This window comes from Denticeps clupeoides, chromosome 13 (genome assembly GCF_900700375.1).
Source record: "Denticeps clupeoides chromosome 13, fDenClu1.1, whole genome shotgun sequence".
NCBI classification, from domain to species: domain Eukaryota; kingdom Metazoa; phylum Chordata; class Actinopteri; order Clupeiformes; family Denticipitidae; genus Denticeps; species Denticeps clupeoides.
In genome coordinates, this window is record NC_041719.1 from 17,234,904 (window position 1) to 17,262,761 (window position 27,858).

The following is a 27,858-nucleotide window of genomic DNA, read 5'->3' on the forward strand; positions in this document are numbered from 1 at the left end:
GCGGGCGGGCAGGCCTAACAAAGCGGCCGAAGGAGCGGGCGGGCCTACCAAAGCAGCTGCTTTGTGATTGTGTTGTAGGACACTGTTGGTAATGATTATGTAGGTTGTTGCTGGGGATCATTCAAGTTGAAATGCAATTGCAAACCCCGAATGCCAGAACCCGCCAGCAAAATTTGCAAAAACCATGTGCAAACAGGACACAAGACCATAATGAGAGCGAAAATGAGCACGTCAAGGGAGTCTCATGGTGAGGAGATCCAAATGTTTGCGCATTTCGGTTAAAGTGTGTGCAAGCAAGGGGTGTTTTAAAAATGCTACCAAAATTACGGTTTCATGCATTACCCTGTTTGAGCATTAATAGCTTGGCCATGCCCACTCTGATCACTTATAAAAGTAATAGCACACCTCACACAATACAAATTTTTGATATATAGTTTGCCGGTAAAACCTGCATTAAGTTCCCGAAAAAGGGACGATAATTAAAGAAACACATGAATAAGCAAACAAACAAACAAGGTCCCCCCCCCCCCCCCCCCCCCATTGACAATTTTATTTCTTTTTTCAACATTGTGCATGATCCGCAAGTCGGGTCGAGGAAAGCCATATGACAAAACGTCGGTCATTGTATGTTCTACGAGTCAACAATTTCATCTTTGTATGAACTAACCATGTGGCTTATGAAAAAGAATAATAATCGCTTTTTGAAATCTTTTTTGGGAATTGCATGCTACCCATAGACCCCACTGAGCCACCACCACGTCTGATATGTCAGATCGCGAGTCTTGGCGAGGCCTTTTTGTCCTGCCTCAACTCCCGGCCAGCTTCAACGGCTACCCGCAGGGGGGCCATGTTTGCAACACAAGAATAAATGGTCTGTCATACTGACAGGCCCGAGGCCCCAGATGCATTATTTCAATCATGGCAAGTGCAAAATAGCACACAAAGATGCATTTCAGATGACTGAAATACTCAACAGTGGCCTTAAATGACAGCTCCATGAGATGAACTGGACAGGCCAAAATAGCAGCGCTAAAATCCACTTAAGCTTTATGTAAGCTAGATGGGTTGACCTCTTCCAGCAGAGGAGTAGATGACAGTACACAAGCCAGAGAGAAAGTGCCACATGTACGGAGTCTCAGTCACATGATGAGGGTCATCTCAGCCTGATAAGAGAAGTTTGGTTGCACAACAAAATGTAGTTATTTTTTAAACAAGCCCTAAAAAAATAGAATTCAGACCTAATAGGTGAGTTAGATGAGCGACCCTGCCTTACAAAACCTGCTATTAAAATTTCTCAACTTGTACATACCTGTTTGTACATGGTGTTCTTGAAAGACCTTTCAGAGCTGTGACTTAATGGTCAACAGAACAAGAATAACCTATACAAATTTAATAGTCTATATTCACTAATTTACTTGGAAATGCTGGAAATGATTGTGAATGACCATTTTAAACACAACTGGTAATGTTCCTATCATGAGTTGGGACTAGCTTAGTTGTCTATAAAGCCCCTATTTGTGTTTCTGAAGGCTGCATCTGTCACTGTCAGTTGTGACAACATTCAATTGTTGTAGTTAACATATTCATGTTTTTAGGAGACTTTTCAGAACAGACCAGAGCCATGGAAAAATGACTGCCTCTATTGCATTTACCTGCCGCCCATGTTCCATTGGGAAACATTGTCTTCCGTCACATTTTAACATGATAGTTTGATTTCTTCTAAATTTAGCATCTCATTATAAAGCTATTATTAACTTCCTATCAGATGAAATCGACTATTAATACACAATAAAAAGTCATTTTAGTCTCTTTAGTCTGCCAACTAGCAAGAAATGCCTGTCACAAAACTGTAACAGCAAATTTGTACTATGTGATCAAACCAATGCAAATATTTCATGTGTTACCAGCATCTCCTGTGGAGGAATGTGCTTTATTTTATACAATATGCATGTAAAACACAGAACCCAGCGGAAAAATAAAGAAACAAATGCAAAGTTACTGTCATTGACAACCGAGAGCTCATGAAATCATGAACAGTCCAGTGTCCTGTCTGGTGGACCATGGGGTAAAACGGGTGCAATCAGCTCAGCGGGGGGCCGACGGCCTACATGAGTTTATCTCACGTAGCCAGTCATGGGCCCCGCCTTGCATTGCGCGTAAACACATCCTCAGAAAGCAGGGGTAAAAATAACTGACCCACCGCTCGCCTGAAAGCACATCCCTATAGGACAGACCCTGCCCCACCTGCCCCAATAACACCACACGTGCCAGAGAAGGCGCTGGTGTGAACAGTCCGAGGCTCTGACCAGGGATGAGTGGTGACAGGATTGACAGGACTTGGCCTCCTGCTCCTGAACGACCAATGAGAGAGAGAGAGAGAGTGTGCAGGAGCCTGGAGACGGGTGGGGAGGTGGAACAGATGAAAACATTGGAAGCCAGGGTGGTGAAATGTTCGCAGCAGCTCCAACATTAGGAGGCCTGGGGTTAGGTGCTTATCAGACACAAGTCACTGATCAAGAGTAAATAGCCAGTCAACCAGTATCTTTTTACTGAGGATCATTTCCATTCAAAACTGCTTTCTGCACCACTTTCACTTTCATTCTATTGGTAACAACAGGGTGGTAGTAGCCTAGTGGGTAACACACTCGCCTATGAACCAGAAGACCCAGATTCAAACCCCACTTACTACCATTGTATCCCTGAGCAAGACACTTAACCCTAAGTTGCTCCAGGGGAGGAATGTAACTACTGATTGTAAGTCGCTCTGGATAAGGGCGTCTGGTAAATGCTGTAAATGTATTGGTCTAAGTGATTAAAATTGAAATCTTGAAATCTGCATCCAGCCAAATAATATTGTAGAAATCCACATGACCCAAGATCCAAACTGTAATTATTTATTAATAACAAATAGTTTATAGTAATAATATTAATAACCACACTGAATATGATTTACCATTCCTAATCAACGGTTCTTACACATTTTTACAAAATAATTTCCATGACTTAAATTACTCTAAAGCAAAATGCCCTCTGAAATTTCTACAGAAATGTGAAGAGAAAAAAAATATCTTTTAAAAAGTTTAATTTACCAGACAATTGTTAAACTAAACTTATGACAACTGTAGTGACGTGGTTCACTACATAAAGCCATCAAAGATACTAAAGACCTGTGCTAGTGTTAAAACTTTTCTTGCACAGTCTTACAGGAACTTCATATTGTACATTCACGTGTTAATCAGATTTCAATGACTTTTGGAACACTTTATATGTTTATTTTGTATTCCAAAACTTTTCAAGAGCTTGAAAATTCTGTTTTCAAATTCCATGACATTTCCCGCTTTTTAATGACCATAGAGACCCTGCTAGTGCAAAACATGCCTTTCATTTCAGGCAATTGCAGTTTGCTTTACCAAAGTCTAAACTGGGTACTTTCCTATAATTCAATAATCTTCTCTGCACCCTGATTAGACAATGATTTGTACACAGAGTCAGAGGTCAGCATGGACCGTGAGGCACACCCCCATCTGCATTTAGGCACAAAGCAGGGAAATAAGGTCTGCTCACCTGGCTGCTCACCCCAGTCCCACATCTTGATGATAGAATGATGGACAGATGAGGACGTTTCCTCCTCCTCCTTTTTGTCTTTGTCATTGGACTCGTCCTTCTTCTGACCTCCAAGATAATCAGTGCTGTCCTCTGAGGAGGGATGGAATTGAGACATGGGCATATTTATATTAACAATTGTGCATTTTGACAAAGTCAGAAAAATGAGCGCTGTGTACAGTATAGCAGCACACAATTGTTACCTGGATGAGCAGACTCTTCTCTATCAAAGACGATCTCCTCATCTTTCACCATCTCATTCCACATCTCACTCAGGCCTTCTGGAGAGAAGGCCCGCTGCAACACACACAGAAACGCACACATTGGAACTACAGATCGAAAGGTTTGCTTTAGGCCTGGGAAATACGGACGTAAAAAAAAAAATACAGCACATTGTTAATATGGATATTTAATAACACAGGGAATGAGATATGAATTACGATTAGAAAGATGAAAAACAAAATGGAGGAAAGGAAGAAAGAAGAACATGAATAAATAAGTAAATGCATATATAAATAAAACAGAGAGGCAGTGGGATGGGACATGAACTGTTCTACTGAGACTAAATAAAGCTTTCTTGGAGTTTAACCCTTGGTGCTTTTCATCCATACGTCAATTACATCTTATACAAGCAACTGAGATAAATGATCATCTTGTTAGCAGAAACGAACCATATGGCCTGGTCACGGCTCATCTAGAATCAATTCATTCTAACCCTCAACTGCTACAACGATATTTATGTTCACAGAGAGAGAGAGAGAGAGAGAGAGAGAGAGAGAGAGAGAGAGTAAATATGGTAATGAGTCACATCACTTGCTTTGCCAGTGTCCTTCACACCATTTTTTCACCTGCGAAACACCCCTCAAGCTGTAAACTATTGTAACTAAAAAAGTACTGATGTGCATGCACATGAGCACCAAGCAGAAATATACTTGCTGTTAACTATGAATGTATATACCTACGTACAGCCGCGGCCCGTATCTCAGGGTGTCGTAGGGTGGTAGTAGCCTAGTGTGTAACACACTCGACTATGAACCAGAAGACCCAGGTTCAAATCCAACTTACTACCACTGTGTCCCTGAGCAATACACTTAACCCTGAGTGTCTCCAGGGGGGGACTGTCCCTGTCACTACTGATCATAAGTCGCTCTGGATAAGGGTGTCTGATAAATTCCTTAAATGCAAATGTAAAATGTAAATATCTTGAGTTCTTTGCATCGGTTTTTGTGCACACTCAAAAATTAACAGAACGCATACAGATGCAATAACTTAATAAGTTCATTTAATAACTTCATTAAGGGAAGTGTTACGAGATCTGTACAACAGATGACTATTTTAAGATACAGGTATTCATTAATTTATTTGGTTTGCGGACTCGACACCGACCCCTGGAGGTAAGGAGTACACACTACAGATTACGATGCACTGTACGAATGCAAGTATATCAGTACAAACTTTAACACAACTGTGTACGGCCAGTTATACGTAGCTCACAGCGATTATATTTCTGGCTTAATCTACAGTGACACATAAAATAACCTGCATGTACTGTATTAGAAAGTTACACATACATTTTGCAGAAACAGAAGAAATAGCAAAGGTCACATGACACGCATGTTGAGCTGTGGACCGCCACAGCAATGCAAGCTTTCTCTAAACAGAATTAAGGCCTTTCTAATTATGGAAACAAGTACTACATTTAACCCTTGAGCAATAGTAGGTCAAATGACTGCTAGCAAAACACAGACATGTGATATTTCAGACAGTCCTGAAAGGCAGAGGACGCATGTCTGGTTGCCTGGCAGGAGGAGGAAATCGGGAAATCTGTGACGCCATTAGAGGTAAAAAAAAAAACAAGGTCAAAATAACATTTGTTCTGATACTTAAATTAATTAATGACAGATAACTTTAAACTAGACAGAAAATCATATGGAAGTATTACAGTGACAAAAACACTGAATTGATGCAGCTGAATAAAAACACGCTTGACTAATAATGCGTGTACATTTGAGTAGTGACTGCACACAATTTCTTTTCCTGTAGATTTCAGATGTCGTCTTGAATTAAAGACAAAATTACATCTTACATTAAAGTTTTCTTTTCCAACTGAAATACCCCACTTTTTTAATGATTGTTTTTATGTTTTTTTGCTGAATGAGCTGAAAGTTTCCATGTTTGATCTTAAATACTGTAATCAACAAAAATGTATTAATGAATAAATGTAGATTTTTATTAGTGACTGATGGAAGGGCCATCAGCCAGACTGCCACCACCCCATAGCACTGATGAAAAGGTGTACAAAATGGGAAAAACCCACGGGGAGACAACGAAAAGAACCAAATACAGCCCACAGAGACGTTGACAGGGTGACAGCCATTGTGCCAGGGAGCACCAAACCTCTGCGTCACCTCACCTGCAAGTCGATCTTCAGCCATTTGTCATGGAAGCGTAGCTGAGCATCCAGGGAAAACGGTGGAAGTGGCATCCTTCCAGTTTCTCTCCTGGCTGCAAATGCAGCCTGATCTAGAAGAGAGAGAGAGAGAGATTTAATGGGGCTTCACCACAGCAGTATAATGGCAGCTTGATGTGACGTTAGAAGCAGCTCTTCTTCTAGTTCTGAAACGAAGCTGGGATGCCAACACTGTCAGACTGGTTTTAATGGCGACTGACGTGTTTAAACGGGGTTGGGGGGTAGACACTGACCAGTCTACCTTTCACATCAGCATTCCATTAAACAGCGAGCCATTCGCAACCGTACTGACAATCTAATGTCGGCAGAATGTCAGTGGATGTTTCGTGCTGAACGCGGACGGACGGATGTATAACGATAACGGGGCTGCTAGTTTGTTGATCCCATACCGGGGACAGCTAGCTATATGTCATGGATATTATTGACCAATGGTCAGCAGTAGATATCAATAAAGCGGCTTGGTTGTGCTATCGGACTAGACCTGGAAGTCATACGCTGGAGTAATAATAATGATATATAATTTTACCTTATCCTGTAATTCCTTTCGCCCCTTCGGCTTCTTTCACAAGATCCGCAGCATTTTGAGTTCGGCCATATTGGATAATGATTGACGCTTCAGCTAGCCAATGACGGGCATGGAAACAGGTGACGTCATGTAGGCGCTGTTGCATGGGCGGGATAACAGGCAGGCATTTAATGGAAACAGACCTGGAGACTAGAGGGCGAACTAGACCTCATATGTCATTCTCGGATAAATGTTTATGCCACATATCAGACTTTTAACCTTGTTCTCATCTGTTTAGAGAGGCAAGTGGTCAGAATGTGAGCCATAACGAATCAAAATACAATATAAGTCGTCCTTAAACCGGGTATAATTCCATAATGTGGCTAGGTACAGCAGTGTTTTCGGCCATTTATGCTGACCATCTAAGGTATTATAATAAAAAGGTTAAAATGCAATGTATTATATTAATCAGAACTATTAACTAGTATTCAGTTTACGGTACACTAGCTCCCTCTATAGACTGAATTGTTCTCTGCATGTGCTACAAAAATGTCCAAATCATTGTAAATCCAAGGACAAATTCAAGTTCTGGAAAATGTCTAATAAAAAAAAGTTTCATGAAAATGGCACAAAATGTGCGCAAAACATACATGTAATTAATGTCCATGAAAATCTCTGACATGGCAGACTCCAGAGCACCTTAGGGAATACCAGGCTGTGCCTGCAGTCAAAAACCATGTTTCAGAAAAGTCCCAACAAAGAATTCGGTCAGGGTCGAGGTCAACTTTATTTTGTGAAATTTTGTATTTTAGAATGTGTTCTCTAGCCATTTGCGAAGATTTGCGTAAATGTTGTATTCCCGAACGCCGCCGGAGCGCAGCGCAAACTTGGGCGTGTTCGTGCCCTCTTCCTGCCCGACAGCCCGGTTTCCGCCTTTTCCAGCTTTTTCCTGCTTTTTCCTGCTTTTCAGACGCCGACATTTCGTGCGTCTGGTTTTGAACGCCGACGTTGAATTGCTGCGTCACGCCAATGAGCTCGGAATCCTCGGTTGTCGGCGTTGGTGTAGCCGTGTTGTCCAGTTTCATCAATGGCTCCACATTTGTGCTGCAGAAAAAGGGAATTGTGCGAGCCAGGGAGAGAGGTGCTTTTATAACAGTCACACGACTAAAACTACTGTCAGTTCAATCAATCAATCAACAAAGAACTCAATAAATCATTTCATTGTAATGTGACTTGTTTTTCTTCCCCAGGAGGATCCTACTTAGCAGATATTGTGTGGTGGAGCGGGACACTTGCATGTGAGAGGAACCGTTTTTGTATTATTGTGGATTCACTGATTTATCGAGCCTTCCCCATCTGGCCCGCGCTGGATTCTTCATTAATTAAATACTCATGCTGTACAAACAATAAAATGCAAATGAAACCCAAGTGTGGACGATCATTAAAATCATTTTAAATTACATGTCAAAATGTGACATTCGGGATCATTTTAGAAGTTTGTGCCCTAGAAGGAACAAGACAGACATGTGTTGCGGTTGTGAATTAAAGAGCAAAGATATCTAAGTTCACCAAGTGAAACTCTCAGAACGTACAAGGTCATTTTTTTGAAGTTTCCAGCAATGAAATCGGTGCACTGACGTTGATTTCTATTTGCATTTTTTCCAGTGATTGTTGGACAGATAGGGAATTTCGTGGCCTATAACACCGCCCCGGCCATACTTGTTACACCCCTTGGAGCTCTTGGGGTGCTTTTTGGGTGAGTTGCTTTGCTTATTGAGCTTTGCATGCCTTGCAAATGAAGGCCAGTCCCTTCACGTTTTGCATGTTTCTCAGTCCTGTTGCTTGTTTTGTGGTACAGGGCTATTCTGGCTTCTTTCCTTCTTCAGGAACATCTAAATATTCTGGGCAAACTTGGCTGCATGCTGTGCTGCTGTGGATCTGTAGCACTCATCATTCATTCTCCGAAGTCCGAAAATGTGACCTCTGCTGCAGAACTAGAAGAAAGGCTGATGGATCCAGGTAGGCAAGGATGGAGCCTTGTTATCACAATGTAGATAGACTCTTTGAACAATCATGCATAAACAGTACTATTAAGAATAATATTTGGTTATGTTTTTGTCTCCAATGGGCAGTTTTCTTAGTGTACATCACATTGGTGGTTTTTCTGCTGGTATTGCTGATTGGGTGGCTGGCCCCAGCCTATGGTGGATCCAACATGATGGTGTATGTTGGCATCTGCTCTCTCCTGGGGAGTTTCACAGTCCCCAGCAGCAAAGGGCTTGGCCTGGCTGCCCAAGATGCGTTCGGTGGGGACGATGGGACCGGTGGCAGGCCCCTCTATCTTTTCCTGGCTCTCCTGGCGACTCTTATTGTCAGTATCCTCATCCAGTTCACTTTCATCAACAGGGCCCTGGAGAGCTTTAGTTCTAATATGTTTGAGGCGGTGTACTATGTGTCCTTTACTGCTTCAGTCATCGTGGCATGTGCCATTCTTTTCCGGGAGTGGACAGAAGTGAGTGCTGTGGACTGTCTGGGAATGCTCTGTGGTTTAACCACAGTGGCTGTAGGTGTAGTGTTGCTGCGTATTTCCCAGGAGGCCTTGCTGACTTGGAATAAAGCTAAATCTGACTGAGAATCATTTTTAACACACTTAGTTCACACTGGGTGAACAAGGTGGGAGAAAATGTATTATTTAGAGGTTTTACATGTTAGTTTTCTGCATTAAATGTCTATTTGAAACAGCTTATATTATGACACGGACACAATTGACATTCAGATTCTACAATATTATTCTGGAGCAAGTGACATGAAAAAGATTCCCTGAGACGTATTCTTTCGATCTGGAAGTCAAGAGGTTTGTTGAGTCATACAGTATGCTAGCATTTTAATGTCTGCTGTGTTTTACTGACAATAAAAAATGTGTTATTTAACGGTCATGACTGACGAATCTCTGTAGGTTCATGGAAAAGTGATTTATCCCCAACAACCATTTTTAAAGTTCCTTTACCAGAAACAAAAACCTACCTAATAAGCCGAGAGCAAATGAAAAGCTCACTGACATGGCTCCAGTGCAGTCTGTCCTCTTAAATCATGCGGTGAACTGAAGAAAATGATCATTTCGATTTTAAGTTGAGCTTTACTGTCATTTCAGCTACATGCATGTTAGACGGTACACGGTGAAATAAAACAGCGTTTCGGACTTTTACAAAGTGCAAACAGGGGACACGGGCAGCACAGGAGTAACATTGAATGGACTTTATCAATCCGCTTATAAAGAGCATAGCGGCTGGCAAGGTGCTATGAGCGGAGGAGTTTGACAAGTGCCGTGCTCTCATTCGTAATGTTTACAGGCTGACGTCACCGATCAGCGGCCAATCAGAGCCTGGGCTGACTTCCGCGCATGCGCACTCGCCCCACTGGCGCTGTAGGAGGATCCCGTCAACCTTGCCGTCAGAAAGACGGCTAGCAAGAGAACTGTTATTAACATGCCGCTTTTTATGAACTGACACCGGGGACGCCCAGCAGGTATTTACTTCTCCTGCCGAGCGTCGCGTTCTTCGCCCCGATCGGTCGCCTAGTTGGCTGTGGGGTCGGGTGGACCCCGCAAAGCGCTTAGCTGCCCGTTAGCATTCTAGCTACCAGGTGTGTGGGGGCTGATGGAGCAGCTGAGTCAGCCGCAGGCGAAATCGGCTTCCCGAGGACGAGTGGTCCGCTGAACAATGTTTCCGTTCAGATCAGCCAGCTGCGTGTAAAGGGGCTGTTTCAGGTCTGGAACCCTCACAGCTTTAAACTCCCGATAATTAAGTTCGCGTTGAATTGTTGATTTAATTATGATAATTGACTGATGATTATTCTACGAATATGAAAGACACAATTGCCCTGTTAGTTGAAACCTGTTGGTTTCGCACGTTATGCGGCGATCAAGTATCAAGTTTTGAAGAAGTGAACCCGGAACCGCCGATCTTCCACACTCGCATCGGCTTATCGATCGGGATATTTTGCACCTTGTGACACGTGCTGTGCGGTTCCACCCAGAGCAGGCATTTCCTGAGCGGCTCAGACGTGACGTGAGCTGCCACGGAATTCAGATGATCAGTGAGCTGATCAGAACGTCTGAAATGAACCTGACTAGGGAATATCACACGTGTATGATATGCAACGTGTCTTATAGGAATGGTGAGTTGGCTTTGGTGTGACAGCTTTGTGGCATTATGTCTCCCTAGATTGAGGTTTGTTTGACGCTACACCCGTGGTTATCTGTTGTCATCGGTACGCCAGTGTCTGATCTTTGTCTTTTTTTTTGTGTGTGTGTTGAAGGTACAGCGTTTGGTCAGGATTGTTACACCGATCGGCCCCTGCGCTGTCTGACCATCAATGTAACAGGAAGTGAAAACGGCACATCCAGCGTCGCTATGGGTCAGGACCGAGGAAAGTATGACTTCTACATCGGCCTGGTGTTGGCCATCAGCTCCAGCATATTCATTGGCGGCAGCTTCATCTTGAAGAAGAAAGGGCTGCTCCGGTTGGCCAAGAAAGGGTCCATGAGAGCAGGTATCGTCGGGGTCACTTCCTTTGTTAATATGTGTGTGTGTTTGTGTCATTTTTGAAGTCCCGTGACCAGGTCTTGGTGTTCGGACCGGGGGATCGCCGGCGCTGCGTAGCAAGGTCCGGGGAAAAACCGACCAGACGAACAATGCAAGCGTATGATGTCAGAGTTGTTGGACTGGTGTGGGTGGCAGCATTCCCAGGCCGGCTCCGCCGCCGCCTTTTTTGTTGTGGGGTGGTGGCACATGCTTTAGATCGTCTCCACAGTCTTGCGTGAGGAGCAGAAAAGCATGTAACTGATGATGAATATCACCAGACGAGGATTTAACGGGGGTTTGTTAGCTGTGCAACATTTACCCACAGCACATTTCACAACTCGCGCACAACTGGTTGGAGCCTAGCGGGTAACACACCCGCCCAGGAAGCAGAAGACCACAAGCTCACATGTTCAAACCCCACTTAATTCCATAAGTGTCTCCATAAGTGTCACTACTGACTGTAAATCGCTCTGCATAAGGGCGTCTGATAAATGCCGTAAATGTCTGACTGATGAAGACTTTTTTTTTTTTTTTTTTTTTTTCTCCTATGAAACTTATGAAAAGTTTGAAGAACTGAATTGTTCGTAGAGCTTGCAACTTTATGAACCCTTTGAGACCTTGAACTAGTGCTACATTGTACATTTGGTCTGTGGTATCCAAGCGGTTAAGGAAGCGGCCCCGTAATCAGAAGGTTGCCGTCCCGAATCCCGATCCACCAACCTCTGAGCAGAGCAACATGTCCACACACTGCTCCCCGGGCGCCTGCCATGGCCGCCCACTGCTCACTAAGGCAGATGATTAGAAGCAGAGGACACATTTCCGTGTCACCATGTGCTGTGCTGCAGTGTTTCACAATGACAATCACTTTTCTTTGACCTTTAATCTTTACAGATGCGTAGGGACAAGACTCTGTTTCATAATGAAACAACTTTGTAATGGAGCATTGTTCAAATGATTCAAAAATGTTTCACTTGTGAACAAACAGCAAAGGCTCATTTTTTTCCGGCCTGTATGTCCTTGCCTGAATTGCGACTGTGAAAATGCTGTGTGAAACTGACCGTTGCATTTGTTCAGGTCAAGGTGGCCACGCATACCTGAAAGAATGGCTGTGGTGGGCTGGTCTGTTATCAAGTAAGTGACTCTTCTAATAGGAATCTATTAGTAGACATTGAATATACGCTTATGGAGACTAAGATGGAGCTATTTTGAAGAGTATTTAGTATATATTTTTTTGTTGTTTGAATCTGAGCCGCCTCTTTTTTTTTTAACCTTCATTCACTATCGTCATCAAAGGCAGCTAGATAAGATGCTCATTAATATGAGTGAATGATAAGAAAATGTTCATCATAAACCTCCAGGACTGTTTGAAACCGTCCCTGTAGTTTAATTTAAGGTGGCGGAGAGAAGACAAGCTCCCTGCTGTGGGGGGACTTAAATCTAGTCCTTCATAGCCAATTAGGGAGTTTTTTTTTTTTTTTTTTTTGCAAATTGCTTCTGTAGACCTGAAGCAACCAAAAAAACCCACAGGTTCCAGAGGTTTCATCTTTACTCCGAAGTGGCAGGTTGAAACCAGCACAGACAACTTCTGTAGGGGGTCTAATACACAGTCATCTTAATAAACTTGGTCATCTTAACTATATACAGTCCAGTATACAGAAAGACGAGACAACGGCAATAAAAGAAAAAATAACAGCAATTTAATCTTGCCAGAGCGCTGTTAGCTGCTGCCATTCATAAGAGTATCATATATACTGCATGTAAAAATAAGTACAGTTACATATTGTACAAGTCGGCTCTTTGTCCTCACTGAAAATAAATGCATACTGCAAGGAGACCAAAAAGATTCTGTGATCATATGTGATTATTATTTGGTATGTACAGTGGGAGCTGGTGAAGCCGCGAACTTTGCCGCATACGCCTTTGCCCCGGCTACTTTGGTTACCCCATTAGGAGCCCTCAGTGTGCTCGTCAGGTGAGCCCAGCTTCCCTGCAAATTCAGTCATTCTAGAATATACATGTGACAAGTATGTCTGCTGCTGTTGTAGCGCTGTTCTTTCTTCTTACTTCCTGATGGAGAGGCTGAACCTGCACGGGAAGCTGGGATGCTTGCTCAGCATTCTGGGCTCCACAGTCATGGTCATCCATGCCCCTCAGGAAGAGGAGATCAGCAGCCTGAAGGACATGGCCAAGAAGCTGATAGACCCAGGTAATGGAGCTTTCATTTCTTCTCGATTGGTATTCATTGTTACAAGCTTCCTCATTATTGTCCTTCTCCTGCAGGCTTTGTAGTGTTTGCCACCGGCGTCGTCATTGTGGCTCTCATCTTCATTTTCGTGGTCGCCCCGCGCCACGGCCAGACCAACATCCTGGTCTATATAACAATATGTTCTGTGATTGGCGCGCTGTCAGTGTCTTGTGTGAAGGGTCTGGGGATTGCAATCAAGGAGGCGATTGCGGGCAAGTCCGTGGTGAGCAACCCGCTGTCCTGGGTGCTGCTGCTGGGCCTGGTCCTGTGTGTCAGCACACAGATCAACTACCTGAACAAGGCCCTGGACATCTTCAACACCTCCCTAGTGACGCCAATCTACTACGTCTTCTTCACCACGTCGGTGCTCACCTGCTCCGCCATACTCTTCAAGGAGTGGGAGCACATGGGCGCCGACGACATCATAGGCACGCTGAGTGGCTTTGTCACCATCATTGTTGGCATCTTTCTCCTCCACGCCTTCAAGGACATCAATGTCAGCTTGGCCACCCTTGCCGTGTCCATCCGGAAGGAGGAGAGGAGCGGCCCGGCGGTCAACGGATACCCCTACACCTCGCTGCACAATGCTACGGAGGACCTGGAGGAGCAGGAGCTGGGCCTGCCATTTGACAGCATCTCCAGGAGGAACGGTACTATATCGACCTCATAGGGTCCCCGGTGACCCGAGGACTTGTCTTTAGCTGTGGACCATTTTATTTCATCACAGAAGATTAAAAACCTGAAGACAATCAACTCTTTAGGCAAAAAAGGACCAACTGATTGTATTTTTATCTTTTCCCATTTGCCTTATGTTTTCTTTTTGGACTTCCACTGATCTACATGGTCTTGCTTCATCTTATTCCCTGTGTAGCACTGTAAATATTCTCCTGTCTGTTTTTAAGAGCTTTTCTTATACTTTCTGTACAGCTAAGTCTTTACCTGCACTGAATTTCTTTATGAATCTGCTTTATCTTTGTAATAAAATAACATGTGTGGATATGAGATCTGACTTAAGTGCAGTGGCATTCTGTTCACTTGACCAATTTAAATGATAGCCATGATTGGAATTTATATTTATTGAATTAAAATCAAGGTTACAACAGTACAAAAGCAAATGGAATAAAGGTTTGCCAAAAGTGTTAACTTGGTTACTTCTGAAACTTCCTTTGAAGGTAAAGCATGCAAATGTTCAAAAACAATATAGAAAATATACTCTTCTTCCATCCACTTCAAATCGGTTCCCTTTCACCGCAGCCTTAAATAATCATAAAATCCTACTGTAGCCCCTACTGTATATGTAGCATTGTACAAAATATAAAACCATACAATAATGATAGTTAACTAATTTTAATAAGGCACATGTGTGTACAGATTCTGTGTACTGGATTCTTGACAACTATTATAAATCGATTACAGTACTGAAGGAAAGAAGGAGTCAGCAACTAAGCCCACTAACAACAATTTCAGAATGTTATTTCGGTTTATGGTCGAGGCAACCGTGGAATCGGTTGATGGAGTACTCTTGATTGTAGTTGTTGTTGGGATTTCAGTTGCTGGCCAAAGATTGGTGGATGGGTGGCTGGAAGCAGCGAACATGCTCTACTGGCATGTTTTCACCATCCCCAGACTTCAGGTATTTGTTCAGGATTGCAAAAATCTCATCGTTCAGAACCTGGAATTTTCTAATTCGGTCAACCATTTTTTTGAGCGGCTGAAAAAGAATATAGAACAAAGAAAAGCATCAGTCCACGTAGTCAATCATTAATTAACATGAATGATTTGATTGCACAGGATCCTTAAATAAAAAAGCTCACCACACTCTTGATGACCTCGTCTTTGCCGTCATGTTTCTGCACCTTCAGAAGGTGGTAGCTGAAGTCCAGGATGTCGAAGCGTCTCTGCTGGCCCAAAAGCGTGATGATCATGCACCCAGCCCAGTTCAGCCCATCACCAAAACACTGCCTGCACACACACACACACACACACACACAAAAAAACATTTTTAGATATACAGCCAGTACCAGTTGAAGAATAACTGCATGCCGGATCAGTATTTTCAGATGGGAACTGATTTGCTCCAGGTCTACTGAAGTTTTTTTAAAGACTCTCAAGGGGACTGGGACAAGGACCAGGTCCCCAATGGGTACAAATATATAGTGCATTCAGGTATCATGACATCAAATGCAGTAATTCCCATGGTGGATTTTCTCTTCACTTCAAAAAAATGTGTAGATGTGGGTATGTTCATGGTAATAGCGTATTGTAGCAGGTGGTAGTAGCCTAGTAGGTTAGACACTCATCTAGGAACCTGAAGACCATAAAGTCACAAACCCCACTTACTACCAAACCCCAAACCCGACTTACTACCATTGTGTCCCTGAGCAAGACCCTTAACCCTGAGTGTCTCCAGGAGGACTGTCCCTGTATCTACTGAGCGTAAGGGGCTCTGGATAAGGACAAACAACAATGTAAATGTAGATCCTCCATCAAGAATGCCTGACTATTTATGAGAGAAGGAACTCACTCCACAGTAAACTCATGGGCTCCTACAGGGATGCAGTACACAAACTGCATGGCACTCCACAGGCGGTGGAACTCCACACACTCATCCACATGCATAACACCGTTGCTGGGCAATGGTCCTCGCCAGATGAGGTCATCTAGGAAGCTACGAACACGGGACAGGATGACCTCAAACATAGACAAACCACAGCAGAGGCGCTCTTTCGTCAACAGGTCTCCTTCACGGGCAATGGCAATTTGCTGAGGATCAAAACAGAAACAACCCAATTAATTGGGGTTAATGTCATATTATAATAAAATGGAGTTGTCAGGTTGCTAATGGAGTAAAGGGAAATAATCCCACCTGCGGCGTGCCCAGCCGTTCGATCAGAGGAACCAGGTGCAGAGCTGTGTACTTGGTCTCCAGGCGCTTCATCTTAGCATCCAAACGTTCCCCCTCTGTGGGAAGACAAACGCGATGTATCACACTGGTTTCATACAAACACACAAGGAATGACACGGCCGAAAACACACTTGAGACAGACCTTTGACATGGACTCTTGGCAGAATGTTCTGGAAGGGTGCCGCATGCAAGAGATCACACACTTCTTCTTGAGACTGAAGAGATATGATAAGAAATGATGAGACAATGCACATAATAAAAAATCCAACACACACAAAAATATACAATCCAATGATCATAAAATATCATGCTCCATATTGAATATGTAATAGAACACAGAAAACAAATCTAACGTTTTAACTGAAACAATGTACTATTGTAAGAAAAAATATGGTCATGTACAATTTGATGGACATGTAGATCAAAATTAAAGTAAATTGGCCTGCATACAGTAAGACGTTCACACCACTATCACAAAAAATTGACAGCGAGATAAGGTTTGGATACATGTTGATCTATAACTGTTAATAAATATTTGATTAAAACTATTAAAACCTGCATTGTTCTACATACTGAGAATTATGTGCTTGTACTGTAGTGTTCTACTGAGTACCGTAGTGTTAATGGGTCTAATTCTCTCACATTCTGTCAAATTCCTATTTGGGATTACGGAATCCCAAATGTATTAATGTGTAAATTTTATAGTCACAACTGATCAAATATACAAATTGAAATATATTATACAAAAAAACTAAATCTGTAAAGCCATCAGTATGATCAGAAGGTGGCAGTGCAGAGTTGTCTAAAATCGGATCTGTGTTGTGTAAAGGCTTTCACTGACATGCCATGAGGCAGAAAAACAAAAGGTGTCATGACTACATTAACCATTCAAAGAATTAGTCATGGTCTAAATGAGTGGGAGTGGGCACGGAGGATAATGAAACCTCCATGTAATCAGAGTCTCAGCTCTGTCCCCTCAAATGAACCAGATGCAGGTCACATCAGCGACTGCTGCACTGACTCCTGAAGGCCTCTTTCAACTAACCGATATAGAAACACCACAATCAGGAAGCGGTGTTGCACAATACACATTTGTTCAAGGTAAAGACTGTCTAACTTTGAGTTAATGATGCTTTCTGGAGAGGAACTTAAGTGGCCTACATCAGATACAGTGGGCTGCATGTCACACAGCCATTAGTCAATGATTCATCATCTTCGAAATTCCAATAAAACCTGTATTTATATGATCAACAAATTGCCTTTTTAACAAATGAAGTGGAATTTGTAAAATATGATTCTAAGGTTTTTTAAACATGTCTCCATTTCCCAGTCAACACTCAACCACCAACTATTTGCTACAGGTCTTTGCCCATAGCCCTGTTAAAACACAGTGTATTTTTAATGAGTGGCAGATCCTCGAGTCACAAACAACACAAAGTTTGAATATGCAGAAGACAAAAGAATCAAATCAACTAAGGTAGTGCTGAAGTGAAGAAAAATGGTTTACAGAAATATTTATGCTGCTTGGCACAGGTCAACCACCATAAAGCTTCTATGACACACAACCAATTTCACTATGTGTGAAATTATTTCAAGGCCGGTGTTCAAAGAATCATATAATCTGCACATTTTTTAATAATACTGGGAGATGTCAGCTCCCTCTTCACCACTGCACAGGAGTGGGCATCAAGGTTTTATAAGGTAATACAGCATATTCAAACTTTTGCTAATCATTATGACCATCTGATAATAATATATTATATATTTATACATTTATCAAGATGGACATATCTAACTTTCCTGATATTCAAAGTAATTCTAGACAAAGGAACTAGGCTAATGCCATTCACGTTTCACATTTAAATTATACTAGCTTGGAGGTGGACATTTTACAACCGATTTTAATCGGTCTTGTTGGTCCCCTAATACTGTTACCTGAAGTCACTTTCCGAAATTCAGCCTTGGTGCAGTATTACAGTCACTTTGAAATTCAAATTCAACTTTACTTATAAAGCACTTTAAAACTGACTAAAGTGCCGCATGGCTGACTAAAGTGCTGTACACAGACAAATAGAAAAGAGTTAAAAACTTTTAAGTCTGACAATGAGATTTCCCCAGGACATGCCGTTAGCTTAACCCTAACCCTAATGAGGAGGAGAGTGAAAGTGAATGTCATTGTGATACACTGCAGCACAGCACACGGTGACACAACGAAATGTGTCCTCTGCTTTTAACCATCACCCTTGGTGAGCAGTGGGCAGCCATGACAGGCACTCAGGGGGCAGCGTGTGGGGACGGTACTTTGCTCAGTGGCCCCTTGGCTGATTGTGATTCGAACCGGCAACCTTCTGATTACGTGGCTGCTTCCTTAACCGCTAGGCCAGCTTTGCCCCAGAGAGGAGAAATGACGTCATCAACACCATTCACCAACCACAATGTTTGGTGCAGAAAGGAAGTGTCATTTTGGTGTAATTTTTTTCAGAATAAAAATAAAATGTTTGTTCAGAGTCTCATGTGACTGAAAAAAACAAAACAAAAAAGAATTCTGCTCATTCTGTCACCAAGCAACTGCAATGCATCCATGAAGGTCGGTGGAGATAATGTTTTAGGCGAGGGGTGGGAAATTCTCCGGGCGGAAACGGGAAGTAACCTTTCCCCTTATGTCGTCATGACGACACGTTCCAGATCAAGCCGTCTGAGCTGCCACTCTCTGAACAGCGAAGCAGAATGTCCAACGCACTCTTTACACCTATCGCCATTTCTAGCCACTGCAGGACCATAGACAGACTAGGGGAACTCGTATTAATGTAAATAATCTCACATTTCATGTCAGGGGACCTTTAAAAAAGAGAGCACATTAACTACTGGTACTGTTTCACAGGAATGAAATAACTACATTGGGGTGAAGTTGATTAGCCACAGCATGAGGTAATAGGAAAGAGTGTTGGGAGCAAGGTGATGATCAGGGAGCAGCAGTATGGTTTCATGCTGGGAGAGAGCACTACAGATGCTCTCAGGGTGTTGATGGAGGAGTACAGTGAAGGTCAGAATGAGCTGCACTGTGTCTTCATGGATGTGGCAAAGTATTATATAATGACAGGGAACTTCGAGAGGAGCTGTGGCTGTATGAGGAAGTCAGGAGTGGCAGAGAAGTACGTAAAAGTGGTACAGGACATGTATGAAGACTGCATTTGGAATGACACATTTTTTGGGTTAGGTTGGTTGACACCTAGAATCCCTTCACAGATGCACAGTTCATAGACCAGTGACTCAGTGAAACATTTAATTAAAAAAAAGTTGGGTTCACCAAACACAGACCTTACAAAATTGTCTCATGTCTTATGTACAGAAATGCAGAAATGAGGCCAGGCCACCACTCATCAGATGCCAACTACCATACATGGTTTGGTGCAGTTATGGTGTCGCTAGTTGCAGTATGGTCCATGATGGGTGGTTTGGTGCATGTTAGGCTGTTTGATGTGATGCTGGTTTGTTGTGTACAAAGCTCACAACCTCATAACCATCCTCTGCTTATGTCCTCTTTTGAGGCAGTGGTGGCCTAGTGGGTAAGGAAGTGCCCCCCATAATCAGAAGATTGCCGGTTCGAATCCCGATCCACCAAGGTGCCACTGAGCTAAGTACAGTCCTCACACGCTGCTCCCTGGGCACCTGTCATGTCTGCCCACTGCTCACCAAGGGTGATGGTTAAAAGCAGAGGAAACATTTCATTGTGTGCATTGTGTGCTGTGCTGCAGTGTTTCACAATGACAATCACTTCACTTTCACTGTGTTGGGTTGTTTGATGCAGTCCTATGGCATGATGTGTTGAGCAGCTTGATGTGGTGATTAGTTGTGTTGGTTTTCTTGGTGCTGTGTCGTGTTGGGTAGTATAGTGCGGTGCTCCTACCAGGCTCTGCTCACTCAGAAGGCAGAAGAGGATGGCATTGCCCACCTCCCGCAGGTTCTGGAAGCAGACGGTCTTCAGTTCTGCATACTCCACTATGTCCTTCAGCTGGTGGTGGAAGAACTCCAGTATGCCTGTAAAGCCACACCAACAATCAGGGCCACTCCCCTCACAAACAAAGTATCACCATGCAGCCTATAATATAACAAGAGACTTTAATGGTTTTTGGTAATATTTTTATATCTTTTTCTTTAAACATATTTTGAATTGTATGAAATATACATTTGCTTTGCCTTAGTGAGTAAACTCTTCTCATAAATTTCATTTCTGTCAGGTGTGATTTTGTACAATTGCTCAGTTCTAAAATCTATTCCCAGAGAGCAGAAAAATGACAGGCAGCAAAACACTGCAATTATTCCAAATAAATCAAAAATCCGCTATGAACCTCCCTTCCAGTCCTCTTATTTCCTTTTTCAATTTTTCCATAAATTCGGGATTTTAAATAAACACACCCGCCTCCTTCAGTAACGCCACAGTAGTTAGTTCTCAGACCCCCCCAAAGAGGTACAGCCCTGTCTTTTTTTAATTACTTTTTCTTGTCGTTGGTACTTATGGCTTACTCTCAGGGGGCTCATATGGTTAATCTCAAACAAAGATGAGACTGCCCACATGGATGAGTTGAAGAACCTCACAACGTGGTGTCAGGATAACCACCTCCAGCTGAATGTCAGCAAGACCAACAAGCTGTTGGTGGACTTCCGCAGGAGACAGCAACGAGACCACAAGCCCCTCAACATCAGTGGGACTCCAGGGAAGAGGGTGAGAAGCTTCAAATACCTGGTTTTCCCGGACCTGACATGGTCTGAGCAAGCCATTTACAACAAGGGATGCAGGACCCGGGCCATCAAAGTTATTAAGGACAAAACACACCCCAACAACAACCTGTTCCAACGTCTGAAATCAGGCAAAAGACTCTCAGAAGCATCATGGCCAGGGCTGAGAGACTCAGGAGGAGTTTCTATCCCCAGGCCATCAGCATGCTGAACTAGAACATGGCACCAAACCTCATACCTCACACCCCGACCATCTGGATGTTCAATGTTGCCTGTTCATTTCATCATCACCTGCTACACCGGTTATTGCACCATGCACTTTAGCTGACTACTGTACTTTATAACACATTATTGTACCCTAGTTGTTCTCCTTGAACATTAATTTTTGCTTGCACTTTAGCTTTTTTACTATCCTTTTAATCTACTATCTTTTAATCTGTTTTATTTTTCCTCCATTGTTCTGTTTTTATAGCTTTATTCTTAACGCAACGAAATGTGAAAAAGTAACCTAAACCTATTAATGACCCCTGACATTTTTAAGGAACTACAGTAGGACCAGGATTATATGATCCATAATTAGAGCCATAATTAACTAAATCAACATGCAGTTTTTTAAGCATCGTTGGCTGATGAATGGTCCTCGAGTAATCTGGTCCCAAAAGCCCAAACTTACACATCCACTCCGATAATGGAAAGAAGAACCACACAGGGGCAGTGGTGGCCTAGCAGGTAAGGAAATGGACCAGTAATCGGAAGGTTGCTGGTTCAAATCCACTGAGCAAGGTACCGTCCCCACACACTGCTGCCTTGTTTTGGAGCTTTTCATGGCCAAAGGTGATGGTTAAATGCAGAGGGCACATTTCATTGTTTCACCATGTGTTGTGCTGCAGTGTTTCGCAATGACAATCACTTCACTTTCCACTTCTACCAAACACATGCCAATTAAACTATCTTCAGTTTACCTGGGGATCCATACTCATGGCGGGGCAGACGACAGATCTTGGGCATCACCTCCATCAGGGTCTTCACATATTGCAAGATGGTGCCCTGGAGCTGTGATAGCAGCAATAATCAATAGCCACCAAATTCATGGGTTATGAATTCTTAGGAAACAACATGGCACACAAGCATTATGAATCCCTACCAAAAGAAATCCCTAAGAAAAAATGGAACCCACTACATGCACTCTATATGCCCTTCACTATAAATGTTGCTGTTTATGCTGATTGATAGACTTAAGCTAACTTCAAGCTTTACAAAATGCTTTTCCTACATTGTATGAAGATTTGATTTTCATAAGGATGATTCAGAACAAATGCCAAGTGGACTATCCTTTTGGTCTGTTGGAAGGATGCAGGGCCAGACCGGAAAGTTTTATGCAATGTTTATGCTAAAGGGATAACTGGACACCAGCTCTCACCAGGCTTTTGACTACTTTCAGAAGCTCCTCCATCACCACGGCGATCCCCTGATATCCCAGCAATCTGCACACAGCCTTGACATGAGGAGGACCAAGAAAGTTCCGGTAGGAGCCGAATACGCTGCTGTAGGCCAGATTCAGTGACTGTATTCATGGGTGGGAAAAAAAGAAAGAATTAGGGTGTTGCATAATCAGCCCTGAGGATATAATCACAGACAGTAAAAAATTACATTAAGTACCAATAATATCAGTAAATTCAACTTCTCAATACCATACCACCATGAGGACATTCATTTTTACTTTTAGAATATTTTTTAGTTAGTTTGTAAAGTAATGACACATACACAAACTGAGGCTTTTAACATTACATACAGGAAAACGTGGGCACATTTATGGTTTTCCTGCTGTTCCCCAGAAATAAAGCAGTGTTTGCTGGGAAACTGGTCAGTGAATGAAGCAGATACGATATGGTTAGGATAACATGTCAGGTCAGGGTGTGGCAAAGACACCAACGCAGCAGATATCAGAAGGAAACCTAAAATGTAATAAAATGTAACGGTTCGATCCGAGAGTACTAACTCTTATAAAACTCTTATAAAATTGGTGTAATTCACGTCACTTTAACTCATGATTCTGTCCGAAATCCCACAGTCATAACCCATACCTTACAGGCTTTAATGGTTATGTAAATAGTTTAAAAACTATTTGAACTGTCATGATAATGCAAATGTTGGCTGATCTACTTCGTGACAAACACTAATGGAACGAGACACACACGCATATCAATCCTGTTGCATAAATCAAAGCCACAAATCCTACAGAACTAATTCCTCAACTTCCAGGGACAAACAGGAAAGAGCGACTCCCTCACCATCTATATAGTCCTGTAAGAGCACCGACAGAGAAAAGACAATCCATAACCGGGGTTTATGTAAGGAAGCCACTGAGGTTAGAGTGAATGCAGGAACCGAGTGAGGCAGTGCAACGGCGAACAAGAGGCGCGGGGGGAGGGAGGAGGATGACCAAAGAAGAGGTGGAGAGACCGAGAGAGGGGGATTCTTCTTTTGCTCAGCCCCTAATCCCTTTTTATCATTCATCTCGCTCTCTGCTCTCTCAGAGCGTGCAGTGCACGTAAACCCCACCGGAGCTCAAGAGAGGAAAGAGGATAGGACGGTTCTGGGAGGGACCATGCTGTCGAGATCCTTCTGAGATCTGGACTGAATGGACCAGGGAACCAGGCGGTGAGTTGCCGGCTCTCCACTCAAATGTGCTACCAAGCTACAGCATTACAATTATACTGGATGTCAAGATGTCGGGTTTGTACGGGGATTTTGCGCCAAAGTAAAAGTGTTTAATAGTGATTGTTACTAAGGAATATGCAAATGTCATGCACCTCAAAGAACAAAGAAATTAGAAAAAAAGAGAAACACGTGAAACGGAGAATATGCATGGATATTGCTTCTGAATAGTCCGCTGAAAGCAACATCTGGATTGTCCGAGCCTGGCCAGTGACTGATGCATCTCATCCTTGGATAAGAGGTCTGAGCAAGGGGAGGGGGAGCAGATAGCCCCCATCTGATGCCAGCAGGTAATCTCTGAAGCAGCTGTTCTTCAACTCCACAAATCTATTCTAATACGCCTGATTCAAAAGCTCCAGAAACGTGGCTGCATGAACCTGCGTGGAACTTTACAGCATGCAGCACGTGGCTCACATCAGAGTACGAACGACTCATCTCAGTCACTTTCCCAAGGGCAGGAATGAATCTGCTCCTGACAGACAGGCGTTCATTCATGAAATAAAGAGGCAGATCCTATATAACTGATTAGGGTAGATGAATTCAGAGCCACGCAGCATCTAAAGCCTCGTTTGAGAGCACATTAATCTGCATTATATAAAATCATTAGAGAATGGAAAAACAAATAAGCGAATGAACAACTGGAAAATGGCTGTCCATTATCCATGTGTGAGACATAGCTCTGTGTCTTGTTATGAAACACATCAGCAAGCACAGATCTGAAAAGAAGGGTCAAAATATTTGGTTTTTTTTTCCCCTCAATTCCACCAAGACCCTCATTGTTATTACTCATAAACCCTGGAGACATCAAAGCTAGGCATTTATTCAGTCTCTCATCACAGCCTGATAAACAGAACGCAAGGTATATGTTTATAGGTATATATATATAGTTATATGGTATACACTTTAGGTGTGTGTGCGTGCGTGCGCATATATATATATATATATATATATATATATATATATATATATATATAGAGAGAGAGAGAGAGAGAGAGAGAGAGAGAGAGAGAGAGAGAGAGAGAGAGAGAGAGAGAGAGAGAGAGAGAGAGAGAGAGAGAGAGAGAGAGAGAGAGAGAGAGAGAGAGAGAGAGAGAGAGAGAATATGTTTCTTTGTTTTTATTTTAGGCTTGTCTTTTTACAGGTCTACAAGCTCTCTGAATGTGACATTTGATCCCTGACCACCCAAAAAAAAAGGCCCTAACAGTTCAGAGCTCTACACATTCCCAACTGAACGGCGTCATGCCCGTCATCGTGCAGAACGTCACGGCCACCTCCGCCGTGGTCAGCTGGCCCTCGTCGCCCGGCTGCATCGACACTTTCTACAGTGTGATGTACCACCCCAACTGGAACAGCCTCCTGATGGGCTACACGCGGAAGAGCTTCCTGCGCGAAGACCGCGTCCCCGTCAGCCAGACCACCTCCCTGCTAAGCAACCTCAGCCCCCAGACCACCTACATCATCTGCGTCACCTGCCAGTCTGCCAACCCCTCCAGGGACCAGTGCCAGGTCTTCAACACCTTGGACGAGAGCTCGGAGATGGGGAGCGGCCGGTGGGAACTGGCCATGGGGGTGTGGCTGGCCAGCAGCCTGCTGCTCCTGGTCATCGCTGTGGTGTTGCTCTGTGGCTGCCTGCACTCCCTGTGCCCCAGGTGGAGCCACCCAGTGGCGAGGGGATGCCCCGCCACCTCGAACCCCAGCCAGGTGCATGCAAGCAGAGCTGGAGAAGGAGCAGACAGCGGGAGGGGGAGCGTGTACACGCCCAGCTGCAGCGACGACGACTCGCAGCAGGCCGCGGCGCTGGAGAACCCCTTCCGTAGGGAGCTCGGAGGAGGGCACGAGCTGAGGACCCTGTCCCGACAGAGCAACTGCAGCCCCTACTGACAGACAACAGCCCTGTATTTCAGCCACGCTGTATCGTGCAACGTCCTCAGGGCTGCTTGTATTACTGTAATACGCCTACTGTGTTTACCCTTCCTCTGTATCATGTCACTTTTACAAACTTTTCAAACTGAAATGATATGAGGCAAGTTGAGTCCTTTGTGCAATACAGAAATAAAGCAACATTCATGATTTACCGAGACAATTTTGTCCCTCCACAGCAAGGACAGCTTAAAATATATATGATCCACAGAGCAACAGGAAAGATACGCAATTAGTCTGTAATTATGTTGCGGTCTGAAGGAATCGCTGAACCACATGAGCAGAGTATTTTGAGCTTTTTAATGTCTTATGCAGAGTTGCCGCTTGGACACTATGGCATCAAGTCTGCATGGGACCAGAATTAGGTTCAGAGGGGGAGGGGACCACAAAAGCAGGAAGACAACAAATCAGAAGAGGGATGAAGAAATGACGCAACTGTCCCTCATTCAACAAAATTCATTCAAATCCCACAGAACTAGAAACTATAAAGAACACATTTTTTAAAAAGTATTTAACATGTACAAATTACAACTAGAACTAAATTCAATTTACCAAGTAACTAAAAAACATTTTAACACTTTAAAAATAATAAAATTATAATAAAAAGTGGTCTTCTATGGTGCAACTGGATGTAAAACTAGATTCTAATACGTGATGTCTGTGAATCAGGCAAAGTGTGTGTGTGTGTGTGTGTGTGTGTGTGTGTGTGTGTGTGTGTGTGTGTGTGTGTGTGTGAGCAAAATGAAACTGGCAAAATGAGCCAAAAGCAGAAACGTCTCTCTCAAATCACAAACTATATATTCAAAAACTGAAGGATTTTTTCCATTTCAAAAGACAGAAAAGTGAGATCGTACTAAATCATTCAGAAGGCAATGAATACCGCAAATTCCAGATTATTAAACAGATGTTCCAATTCGACAGCAGAAAGGATGTTCCCTCCAAGAGACAGGAATGAATTGAAATGAGCAGAATATCAAGAACATTCATCAAAAGAACACAAAAGAAAATTGCAGACAGCAGGGGACCCTAGAAATGCAATCTTTTTGAAAAGGGGGAAGAAATTAGGGCACAGTAGCAAGCAGAAGAATGGCAAATTCACTTGTTTTGCATATAATGAAAATGTATATTGTGTACATACTCTGGAACTGACTTCCATGATTATGGGCTCACACAACATGATGTCACTGCAGGCTTGTGTTCAAAACCATTCAGACTCAATATAGTGGCAGAGGTCACACATGCAGAACTGTAGCTTAATCACATGTTGTTTGTGAGATTTTTCTACTTCCTGATGTTCCTTCCTGTTTACAGCCTGTCAAATTATCCTCCAGAGAAAAGAGAAGCTCTATGGTCATCAGTTATTTTCCAAAATTTCATCAACCATTATCCGTCATTGTTCGTTATTCAGCAGAGATACAGCATGTTGTGCTATGTCGCCTGGTGCTGTAAAACTGACGGGCAACACTCGCTTTTGATTTGATTCGTGATGCCAAACAATGATCACTTGTCAAAAACTGAAGCATTAAGGTAGAGTTCGAAATGGCTGGTATCCAGTAACTACTCAGTGGGTTCACTTTAATGGCAGGACTTTTCATTGCTGCATTGCTGCATTTTCATCATGCAGGATGTTTTTAATGGCAAAACTTTTAAAGTTTAGAGTCTTAGAGGCTCTATTAAAACAAATCAACCAGGCAGCGGATGACATAATGAGTTTTAAGAGTGCAACAAGATACACGTCCATACCTTACGAAAAGAAAAACAGAATTTCTCACCATAAAACATACATCTTCTCTATTATAATCATATATCTAGCAATGGCAGCAGCAATGTGGAGGACCAGACTGTTTTCTTAGCGTGCATGAGAACACATCAAGATGCCAGTGGGTATATAACTGACCTTGGACCCGTAGAGATACTGGGGCTGAGCGTTTGGAGGTTTGTCCCTCTGGAATTCCTGTGAGAAGGGCAGAATTGTGCGCACAAACCTACAAACACAGGAAGTGAGAAAGGGGGGATTTCAATTACACTCAACTTTTTTCAACATATTTCCGTGCACCTAGAGGGTCTTAACCTGCATCAAAGACAGAACATCTGCAACTGAAGCCATTTTCTGGGGTGTTGAATTAGTATGCCGCTGAGAGGCTTGGCAGATAGGTGTGAAAAGAAAGCTTT

At 43.0% G+C, this 27,858-nt stretch overlaps 4 protein-coding genes across 12 annotated transcripts in view; 2 read left to right on the top strand and 2 right to left on the bottom strand.

The window, feature by feature from the left end:
* herc2 (HECT and RLD domain containing E3 ubiquitin protein ligase 2) overlaps positions 1–6,671 on the bottom strand; it is a 56,758-nt gene extending 50,087 nt beyond the window's left edge. For all 3 annotated transcript variants that reach the window (XM_029000037.1, XM_029000038.1, XM_029000036.1), the window contains exons 1-4: positions 6,600–6,671; positions 6,017–6,126; positions 3,807–3,900; positions 3,565–3,696 (exon numbers count right to left, since the gene is read on the bottom strand). In XM_029000037.1, coding sequence (XP_028855870.1) covers positions 3,565–3,696; positions 3,807–3,900; positions 6,017–6,088 — 298 coding nt within the window. In that variant the 5' untranslated portion in view covers positions 6,089–6,126; positions 6,600–6,671. The remainder of the gene's footprint in view (positions 1–3,564; positions 3,697–3,806; positions 3,901–6,016; positions 6,127–6,599) is intronic.
* Positions 6,672–7,510: 839 nt separating this feature from the next.
* On the top strand, positions 7,511–14,415 carry LOC114801798 (magnesium transporter NIPA2). Of its 7 annotated transcripts, none has more exons than XM_029000140.1 (9): positions 7,511–7,719; positions 7,829–7,876; positions 8,244–8,334; positions 8,437–8,597; positions 10,896–11,129; positions 12,236–12,292; positions 13,043–13,133; positions 13,207–13,367; positions 13,442–14,415. In XM_029000140.1, exons 1-9 carry the CDS (start codon positions 7,608–7,610, stop codon positions 14,074–14,076), a joined length of 1,590 nt encoding a protein of 529 aa, XP_028855973.1. In that variant the 5' UTR covers positions 7,511–7,607; the 3' UTR covers positions 14,077–14,415. The 7 variants fall into 7 exon arrangements, with proteins under 7 accessions (XP_028855973.1, XP_028855979.1, XP_028855974.1 ...); XM_029000141.1 differs by having other exon boundaries at positions 7,598–7,753; XM_029000142.1 differs by having other exon boundaries at positions 7,598–7,753; positions 8,465–8,597.
* A 49-nt stretch (positions 14,416–14,464) lies between these two features.
* cyfip1 (cytoplasmic FMR1 interacting protein 1) overlaps positions 14,465–27,858 on the bottom strand; it is a 34,446-nt gene continuing 21,052 nt past the window's right edge. Inside the window, exons 23-31 of the mRNA XM_029000132.1 lie at positions 27,584–27,671; positions 22,469–22,612; positions 22,011–22,101; positions 20,219–20,349; positions 16,454–16,526; positions 16,273–16,367; positions 15,931–16,169; positions 15,221–15,368; positions 14,465–15,117 (exon numbers count right to left, since the gene is read on the bottom strand). Coding sequence (XP_028855965.1) covers positions 14,953–15,117; positions 15,221–15,368; positions 15,931–16,169; positions 16,273–16,367; positions 16,454–16,526; positions 20,219–20,349; positions 22,011–22,101; positions 22,469–22,612; positions 27,584–27,671 — 1,174 coding nt within the window. The 3' untranslated portion in view covers positions 14,465–14,952. The remainder of the gene's footprint in view (positions 15,118–15,220; positions 15,369–15,930; positions 16,170–16,272; positions 16,368–16,453; positions 16,527–20,218; positions 20,350–22,010; positions 22,102–22,468; positions 22,613–27,583; positions 27,672–27,858) is intronic.
* Positions 23,356–25,894, top strand: fndc9 (fibronectin type III domain containing 9). The gene is made up of 2 exons (XM_029000149.1): positions 23,356–23,709; positions 24,908–25,894. The coding sequence occupies exon 2, from the start codon at positions 25,006–25,008 to the stop codon at positions 25,645–25,647; it is 642 nt and encodes a 213-aa protein (XP_028855982.1). The 5' UTR covers positions 23,356–23,709; positions 24,908–25,005; the 3' UTR covers positions 25,648–25,894.

Bases quoted from the DNA above. Each gene is read 5' to 3' on its own strand.
- LOC114801798 (XM_029000140.1), top strand. From the start codon at position 7,608: ATGAGCTCGGAATCCTCGGTTGTCGGCGTTGGTGTAGCCGTGTTGTCC. The intron at 11,130-12,235 runs GTATCGTCGGGG...GCATTTGTTCAG, and splicing joins GAAAGGGTCCATGAGAGCAG to GTCAAGGTGGCCACGCATAC. The intron at 13,368-13,441 runs GTAATGGAGCTT...CTTCTCCTGCAG, and splicing joins CAAGAAGCTGATAGACCCAG to GCTTTGTAGTGTTTGCCACC.
- fndc9 (XM_029000149.1), top strand. From the start codon at position 25,006: ATGCCCGTCATCGTGCAGAACGTCACGGCCACCTCCGCCGTGGTCAGC.